The 10,000-nt window shown below is 42.7% G+C and overlaps 1 protein-coding gene across 1 annotated transcript in view; it reads right to left on the minus strand.

The window, feature by feature from the left end:
* Window positions 1-3,813: 3,813 nt before the first annotated feature.
* Window positions 3,814-10,000, minus strand: part of sap30bp (SAP30 binding protein) — a 19,372-nt gene continuing 13,185 nt past the window's right edge. The window contains exons 5-11 of the mRNA XM_060882037.1: window positions 9,758-9,846; window positions 6,101-6,192; window positions 5,791-5,851; window positions 5,518-5,569; window positions 5,333-5,391; window positions 4,631-4,712; window positions 3,814-4,456 (exon numbers count right to left, since the gene is read on the minus strand). Of these exons, the coding sequence (XP_060738020.1) occupies window positions 4,278-4,456; window positions 4,631-4,712; window positions 5,333-5,391; window positions 5,518-5,569; window positions 5,791-5,851; window positions 6,101-6,192; window positions 9,758-9,846 (614 nt within the window). The 3' untranslated portion in view covers window positions 3,814-4,277. The remainder of the gene's footprint in view (window positions 4,457-4,630; window positions 4,713-5,332; window positions 5,392-5,517; window positions 5,570-5,790; window positions 5,852-6,100; window positions 6,193-9,757; window positions 9,847-10,000) is intronic.

The raw sequence follows: 10,000 nt of genomic DNA on the forward strand, positions 1-10,000 counted from the left end.
GGACTTGGTCATGCCACCAGCTTGTTAGAATGCTGTACACTGCCTGGAAAATAAACCTAAAGTGTTGAGGTTCTACTTTCTACAGCTTGGTCAGTTCTTTTTTACCTCTTGCTTCAGTCTTGTTCAGATGTTTTGCTACCACTTCCCAAACATTCTTTTAACTTGTTTCCCCTTAACTTGTTCCTCTATTCTAATCCAGGACACATTCCATCACGGTTGTCTAATCTGTCTCACTCACTCACACTCACTCACTCACTCACACTCACTCACTCACTCACTCATCTTCTACTGCTTATCTGAACTACCTCGGGTCACGGGGAGCCTGTGCCTATCTCAGGCGTCATCGGGCATCAAGGCAGGATACACCCTGGACGGAGTGCCAACCCATCACAGGGCACACACACACACACTCTCATTCACTCACACACTCACACACTACGGACAATTTTCCAGAGATGCCAATCAACCTACCATGCATGTCTTTGGACCGGGGGAGGAAACCGGAGTACCCGGAGGAAACCCCCGAGGCACGGGGAGAACATGCAAACTCCACACACACAAGGTGGAGGTGGGAATCGAACCCCGACCCTGTAGGTGTGAGGCGAACGTGCTAACCACTAAGACACCGTGACCCCCACTAATCTGTCTCATCCCTCTAATCCCAGAATTACCGGTGTTTCCAAATATCTACTGATGGTATTTGTGACATAGATGTGACTGTTTCTGTACCTTAGAGACCTTACAGATGGTTCCCCATCCTACAAGAGTCTTGAGCTGGTTCTGGATCAGCACCAAGCCTGAGGCCTTTATAACTGTAACAAATATAGTCTGAGTCTCAGGGTCAGTCTGGGGTCATCAGACTGGGTACCTCCCAGGAAGCAGGTAGATCTAGAAAGATGATGATAACCTGGAATCTCTTTTGTCAAAGATAGGGGGTTGTTGGGTTGTTGGGGGTTGTTGGGTTGTTGGGTTGTTGGGGGTTGTTGGGGGTTGTTGGGTTCTACTAAAGATGAATATTAATTCAATTCCAATTCCATCAATCACAGCAGAACCAGTGAGCCACCTGGATATTTGACCACATAATACTGAAGATTTATACAACAGGCCAGAAGGTGGAAGTCTTCTTGTTTACAGAAGGAGGAACCAGTCAAGTTTCTTCATCCTTCTTTGCATCTTGTGAACCTTTCTGTAATACGAGTTCCAGCCACACAGGATTTGTAGATACAAGTTGTCCTTGGGAAGTAGCGTAGGCTCCCAAAAAGAGAAACAACGTCCCCAAGATCAGACACGGTGTCGCCATCTAAAGATACTAAACTGGTATCTCTGTGGTGCTCAAACTTGTCTTCTGTACGAGGATTCAAAAAGGTCCCAGCAGTAGAAATGTGAGTGTAAAGGAGTGTAAAGTTCTCAGATGGTTCCTCGTCCTCAGCTACATCGCTCTCAGTAAGATTTGTGTGAGAACGAATGAACTGAACTGAACTGAACTGAACTGAACAAATGAACTGAACTGAACTGAACGAATGAACCTTTGAATATAAACCAGCTGGACAAGGAGCTTCCTAAGGATGAGGAGCTTCCTAAGGATGAAGCACACAGTGTTAGATGTGATTATTCCTGCAGGAGTAATTGTGCTTAATTACTGAACACCATGAGTTTTAGGGTATTAACCTTTACAGTGTGCTGAACATCAAGCTAGTGCTAAAGCTGAGCTGCAGAACATTAAACAACAGTGCAGTAAATAAAGCTCAATAAAGCTCGCTGCTTTGTGCTACACTGACACGTTGTCTCTGGAGCTGCTGAGTACAAAAAGATAACGAGTGATCGATCGAGTTACAACAACAACAACAACAACAACAACAACAACAACACATGACTTTGGATCTCAGGAACAAATAATAACTAAAGAAGAACAAAATGTACTCAAAAGTAGAAACACAGCTGTATTAGATTCAAATCAGGTTTTAATAAATGAATTTGTTCAGCAAATAAATCTGCACATTTCACACACGCACACACACACACACACACACACACGCACACACGCACACACACACACACACACACACACACGCACACACGCACACACGCACACACAAATATCTGATTCACCTGAGAAGAATCACACCTGAGGTCCAGGTGTAGACATTGCTCTAAGACATGTTATACCGTGCGCACACACACACACACACACAAGCACACACACACACACACACACACACAGTAACCATGGCAACCTGAAATCACAGGAACTGAGTGTTCTTAGTGGAGAGCAAGCAACAACGAATGAAACACAATGAGTTGCAAGTGAATAAGAGTCTGGGTGTGTCTGTGTGAGTCAGAGAGAGACCAACACCACACACACACACACACACACACACACACACACACACAAACTACATCTGCCTCAAAAGGGAAACTTTCTATTACTCTTTTCCTTCACATACCAAAAACATCTAAAAATACCGGAGTGTAAGACTTGTGTTCCTGACAATAGCGAGGTCACTAAATACTGCAGTTAGAAAAATAAACACTGAACTGCTGGCAGAAAATAATACACAACATCGGCTTATTATGATGATGATGATGATGATGATGATGAGTTTATTCCTCTCACCACAGAAAACTCCCAACAATGACAGTTTATTTGTTTGTAGAACTTTTTATCTATTTCGTTTTATTTAATGTTCCATGAAATAAGTTTATTCCTGTTATGTTCTTTATTCTCCTGTAAACTTCCACAGCACTGACACTGGAGACTCCTTCACCACATCACACACACACATTACACACACACACATTACACACACACGTGTATTAATCAGTGTTTATGTGGAGTGTGTTCTGTACATGTCCGTGTGAAGGAGCTGTTACTATGGAAACGATAAGGTATCAGAGCGAGTCATTAATATAAACCTGAGCTACAGTCAGAGCTGCTGTTAGAGAGAAAGACCTTTAGATAAACTCCAGATTTCTAAAGCTGACAACAGGAAGTTTTCATCAACATTAAAACCTTTAATGACATTAAATGTAAACTTTCAGCAGTAATGTTATTAGCACTTACGTCTGTGCAGTAAAAGGAGCTGAAAGCGTTCACGGTCTTTGATTCTCCTTCTCAGCTCTTCTTCACGTTTCTCGTCCCCCAGCGTGTCGTTACTGAAGTTTTAAACTCAGAGCTTCTCATGAACCCCGTCGAGCTCCTCTTTTATTCCCCACCACTCTTTACGACCACATTAGCATTTCAATACCACGTTCCACACACTGACCTTCCACACTGCAGCTCCAGAAATACATTAAAGACTTTATTTTACTGTTTATTAAGAGTTTTATTATTTTGTATATTAAAACCTTCACATATGATCTATTTAAAATGATTTCACTTAACTTTAGTTTTCACTTCTTTACTTTAATGGTTAAAGTAAAAAAAGAATGAAAAACATTACAGCAATTAATTATCTGTGTTATGTGTGTGTGTGTGTGTGTATATACGTGTGAGTTTTAGAGGTTTTGACTCTGTATAAGTAAATATTAATAATCAAGCACCAAACACGGACACTTCTAGTTCTTTAAAACTACTAAATTAATTTTAATATTATGTGAAATATATTTTCTTAATTATTTGATTGTGTTTATATTTTTATACTATAATTTACTATAATATTTTATTTAATGACTATCATCTTAACATGATATTAAATGGGTAATATGTAGATTTAAGTCATTATTATTATTATTATTATTATTCCTATATAACCTGTGCTGTGTGTCGGAGTTTGGGGATGTAACAAAAGACAACAACAACAACAACAACAAAGATACACAACAATACAAAATGTTTATTTTAATCCTCATCATGGATTTAATCACTGATTTATTTGGTCTCATGACCTCACCATCATTCAGGAAATAAAAACTAAACACAGTGAAGACGAGCATTTAAAAGAGTTTCAGACAGAATGAACTTCAGGAGAAGATGAAGGTGAAGAAGGCTACAAAATATTTAGGGTGCAAAATTAAAAACAGATAAAATTTCTAAAGCAGACCGTAAAGGAGTTGCACTAAACTCCTGAGCTGTTAATGATGAACAGATAAAGAGGTGAGTGAAGAATAAACCTGCTTGTGATACTAACAGGTGAGAAACTCCTTCCTGATAAAGTCCAGTACTGTGGAGTGACTCTCCAGTGCAGTGACGTCATCACACAATGGAAAGCAGTCCAGTTAAATTGGAGGATGACATCACTTCCTGTGAGTGGGGTGTTACCTGGCTCAGGTGTGTGAGGTCACTGCTTGGCCTTTTTCAGGATGGTGCCCACGGCAGATATAACGGTGGTCTTCGTGCCGCTGGCGGTGGTGGTGACGGAAACAACACCGGGCAGCGGGGCGGAGGTGGTGAGCAGTACCGGCTGGGAAAGAGTGACCGGAACTGCAGAGTCCCACTTACTCTTCCTCTTCTGAGCATCTGATACACACACAATGTATAAATATATAAAATGAAAGGGTAGATGGAGGTATGGAGTGAAACCAAGATCATCAGATGATTGTCTCCACCCCCAAAATCACAATAGTGTTAGAGTCTAAGTTTAGTGCTGTGTGTGCATGTGTGTGTAATCATTAATACACAGTGTTTGTGTACCTGTGGAGGTGGTGGTGGTGTTAGTGGTCACAGCAGCAGCATTTGTGTTTGTGCCTTTCTTTGTTCCCGTCACAAACTCAATCTGAAACAAAATCATGATTAAACACGCAAATTAATAACAATTATTTATTTATTTTACTTCACAAAATCATACTGAGTGTGAAACTATGCTGAAAATATGCAAAGGAGTGTAGTGTTGAGTTGTGTAGTGTTGTGTAGTATAGTGTACTATAGTGTAGTGTACTATAGTGTAGTATTGTGTTGTGTAGTATAGTGTAGTGTAGGAGTGTATTGTTGAGTTGTGTAGTATAGTATAGTGTAGTGTACTATAGTATAGTGTAGTGTAGGAGTGTATTGTTGAGTTGTGTAGTGTTGTGTAGTGTTGTGTAGTATAGTGTACTATAGTGTAGTGTAGTATTGTGTTGTGTAGTGTACTATAGTGTAGTATTGTGTTGTGTAGTATAGTGTAGTGTAGGAGTGTATTGTTGAGTTGTGTAGTATAGTGTAGTGTTGCGTACTATAGTGTAGTGTTGCGTACTATAGTGTAGTGTTGCGTACTATAGTGTAGTATAGCAGTGTAGTGTAGTGTAGTGTTGCGTACTATAGTGTAGTATAGCAGTGTAGTGTAGTGTAGTGTTGTGTAGCGTACTATAGTGTAGTACAGTATAGTTGTGTAGTGTTATTTTATGTCTCAGACGTCACCTTCGTCCGCTCCTTTTTGGCTTTCTCTAGTTTTTCCATCTCGATTTTCTGAGCTTTGGCTGGACAAATAAATAAATAAATAAATAAATAAATAAATAAATAACCCCAACATCACCACTTACACTAGAGTTCAGTAAAATATTTCAGTGTAAAGAAGTCTTACTAAAATGTAAACACAAACTCACCTAAGGACTCGTAATAGGAGTCTTCAGACCAGCCGTGAGGATCGAACATGTCCTGAAACACAAACTTACACTTAATAAATAAATAAAATAACTTTCTGTAAGCAGATAGAAAAAATATACAGATGAAAAGATCATCATCAGATCATCACATTTTAATGTTCATGTAAAAACTGCAGTGTTTATTACTCTGTGCTCAGTGGTCAGGTGTTCAGGGTGATTTTACATCTCTAAACATCAACAGGTTTTTTGTCCTGTGGAGATCGTCACACTTACTTTAGGGTAATTTGTCCCGAGTTCATCAATACTACAGAACTGGATCAGTTTCTCATAAATACTGTGGAACACACACACACACACACACACACACACACACACACACACACACACACACACAGACAGTCACACACACACACACAGTCACACACAGACAGTCACACACACACAGTCACACACACACACACACAGACAGACACACAGACACACACACACACACACACACAGCGAGATCAATGTTCTGAACACAGGGTGTGTGTCATTGTGTCTATGTGTTACTGTGAGTGTTATATAATGTGTGTTACTGTACCTGGGGTTACGAAATTCTTTCTTCTTCTGGATGTGGCTGTTGGTGTCGAAATCTCCATGTAACTTTCTTTCATACAGTTTATGAATCTTGTCCTGATCTCACACACACACACACACACACACACACACACACACACACACACACACACACACACACACACACACAATAAAACATGTTGGCATAACTATTATTTAACATACAGCAAGTTCAGACAGTCCACACACACACACACACACACACACACACACTTTACTGTATTATTAATGTCGAGGTATTTAGTCTATATCAGAAACAGAACTATCTTCCTGAGGTCAGTATTCAGAGTATTACTGTATTCACTACTTTGTAGAAGATTCTTCAGCAGCAGTTCTTGGACAAGTCTCTACAAGTCTTTTTCAGGTTCTCCCATTCTTCTGAGCAGATCTTCTCCAGGTGGATGATCAGCTCTCTGGACTGGGGAGATGTTCTCTGGGGTTCAGCTCAGGTCTCTCAGGCTGGGACACTTACATGCATTCAGAGACTGTCGTCATGGTGACAGTCTGAACTTGTGCACACACTGGAGCATGTTTTCTTCTGGGATCTCTCTGTACTTGCTCCATTCACCCATCAGTCATTTCTGTCTCCTCAACCCTGGTGCTGGCTGATGTTTCCCATCAGCCAGTCAATGAGCAGAAGCTTCGTCTCTTCAGACAAGAGACTCAGTGGACGGCAGGCGGTGAGGATGTAGAAGTCTGAGTTTGTAAAGTCTTTACTATAAACACCTGACGGAGGGAGTATTTCTAAAACCTACAGCAGGTTCTGACTTCTCTCAGGAGGCCATCTGGAGTTCTGGAGGCTGGACATTGAGTTCTTGGTCACCTTTCTGATGACGTTCCCTGAACACATTACTATTACACATAAGAGTGTCAGTAGAACTGTTTTGTGGAACATCATTTTTCATTCAGCATCTTTAAGTAATAAATATAAATACACAGTAACAGAGACGGAGCTGTTTTCAGTCCTCCACTGAATCACACCTCAGTGTGGGTGGAGAAGCAGATGGACATTTTAACAACCACATGACAAAAAGTCACCTGGAAATGTGCCATGTTTGTTCACTCAGTCACTTCCTGTTTGCTTATAGCAGTGTGAAATCACTCACAACTGAACTCTGTCACACGTGTGTGTGTGTGTGTGTGTGTGTGTGTGTGTTAAAGAAGAGCATCTTAATGGTCAGGTCCTGCACAGTGAGGAGTGTGTAGCTGCAGGCGCAGGATATTCGTCATGCAAAAGATAAGAACTGAATGTGTCTGAACTCAAGAACCACACCCTGACCTACCTGACTGACACACACATACCTCACACACACACACTCACACACACACACTCACACACACACACTCCCACACACACACTCACACACACACCTGTCCAAACACCTCCTGCACAAACTGAGGAAATGTACTGTATGTAACAGAATGAAAAGAAGAATTACAAAATATGAGAGAGAGAGAGAGAGAGAGAGAGAGAGAGAGAGAGAGAGAGAGGAGAGAGAGACAGAGAGAGAGAGGGGGAGAGGAGAGAGAGAGAGACATAGAGAGAGAAAGAGAAAGAGAGAGAGGAGAGAGAGACAGAGAGAGAGAGAGAGAGAGAGAGAGGAGAGAGAGACAGAGAGAGAGAGAGAGAGAGAGAGAGAGAGAGAGGGAGAGAGACAGAGAGAGAGAGAGAGAGAGAGAACAGAGCGAGAGAGAGAGAGAGAGAGAGAGAGAGAGAACAGAGAGAGAGAGAGAGAGAGAGAGAGAGAACAGGGAGAGAGAACAGGGAGAGAGAGAGAGAGACAGAGATACATAGAGAGAGAGAGAGAGAGACAGAGAGAGAGAGAGAGAGAGAGAGAGAGAGAGAGAGAACAGAGAGAGAGAGAGAGAGAGAGAGAGAGAGAGAGAGAACAGAGAGAGAGAGAGAGAGAGAGAGAGAGAGAGAGAGAGAGAGAGAACAGAGAGAGAGAGAAGAGAGAAGATGAAGAAATCAGAAAATCAGAGAAGAAAAAAGAGTTAAAAGGCAGAGACACAAAAATAAGGTGAAACTTTAGACAAACACAACGATGCAGCAGTGCATTGTGGGTAAGATGTGTAATGCTGCTTGCTGGATGAGGGGAAATGGACAAGGACACGAGATCCCAGCAGATCGAGTGCTGAACAATAGGCCTTAGAACTTTATGAGTTTAAACTGCAGTCCAACTAAAACACTGCTGAGATATGAGTGTTACACTACATTATATGGTTTATTACCTCACAATGTGAACATAAACAATTCTCCACCTCAAACCCCTAAAGCTCACTACACCCCCTTCATCTGTCAGTGGATCTCCAGCTTAATGACAGACAGGTAACAACAGGTGAGACTGGGAGGTGTCACCTCCAGCATTAGGACAATCAGCACTGGTGCTCCTCAGGGACGTGTCCTCTCACCTCCACAGGGACGTGTCCTCTCACCTCCTCAGGGACGTGTCCTCCTCTCACCTCCCCCCTCCTCAGGGACGTGTCCTCCTCTCACCTCCTCAGGGACGTGTCCTCTCACCTCCACAGGGACGTGTCCTCAGGGACGTGTCCTCTCACCTCCACAGGGACGTGTCCTCAGGGACGTGTCCTCCTCTCACCTCCACAGGGACGTGTCCTCCTCTCACCTCCACAGGGACGTGTCCTCTCACCTCCACAGGGACGTGTCCTCTCACCTCCACAGGGACGTGTCCTCTCACCTCCACAGGGACGTGTCCTCTCACCTCCACAGGGACGTGTCCTCTCACCTCCACAGGGACGTGTCCTCTCACCTCCACAGGGACGTGTCCTCAGGGACGTGTCCTCTCACCTCCTCAGGGACGTGTCCTCTCACCTCCTCAGGGACGTGTCCTCTCACCTCCTCAGGGACGTGTCCTCTCACCTCCTCAGGGACGTGTCCTCTCACCTCCTCAGGGACGTGTCCTCTCACCTCCTCAGGGACGTGTCCTCTCACCACTGTTATTCTCTCTACACTATTGACTGAACTTCAACTGACCAAACTGTTAAACTCCTGAAATGTGCAGATGATACGACGCTCATCGGTCTCATCCAAGATGGAGATGAGTCTACATACCGACAGGAGGTGGAGCAGCTGGTGCTGTGGTGCAGTCAGAACAGTCTGGAGCTAAACACCCTCAAAACTGTGGAGATGATAGTGAACTTTAGGAAAGACCCCCCAACACCACTCCCCCCTCACAATATCCAACAGCCCCGTGTCTGTGGAGACCTTCAACATAAACTCCATCAAAAAGGGTCACTGAATCTGTCCTGTTCACATCCATCACCATCTGGTTTGGTGCAGCAACTAAACAGGACAGGAACAGACTGCAGCACACACACAGCTGGAACCAAATTCTGTGTGTGCGTGTGTGTGTGTGTGTGTGTGTGTGTGTGTGTGTGTAAAACACCAACACACTTGGCCACTAAACCTGATTCTGATTAAACTGTTCTTTACTTCCTGGGTTTATTCTTTAACCTTATTAACTTCAGCACTTAACATACACACTATAACAGCTTCATTAGTTACTTATTCCAGTTGTAATGAACCTGGTACTGTGTGTGTGTGTGTGTGTGTGTGTGTGTGTGTGTGTGTGTGTGTGTGTGTGTGTGTAGGTAAACACACCTGTAGGTGTTTGGAGCAGCGGCCTGGGGGTTCAGGAGGAATACGGATTTCCCCAGGAGACATGTTCCTCACTTTCTCTGAAAACTGGGCTGAAAACACATAAAATAATAAACAAATAAAATAATAAACACAAAATAATAAACAAATAAAACTTGTTATTTTGTGAAAATAATATTTACTGTGATTCCTAACTGTAATTAATCACTGAGCTTATCACTAATGTCTGCTTAGTTCAACACACAC

The sequence above is a fragment of the Tachysurus vachellii genome, chromosome 11, assembly GCF_030014155.1.
Source record: "Tachysurus vachellii isolate PV-2020 chromosome 11, HZAU_Pvac_v1, whole genome shotgun sequence".
Classification (NCBI taxonomy): Eukaryota; Metazoa; Chordata; class Actinopteri; order Siluriformes; family Bagridae; genus Tachysurus; species Tachysurus vachellii.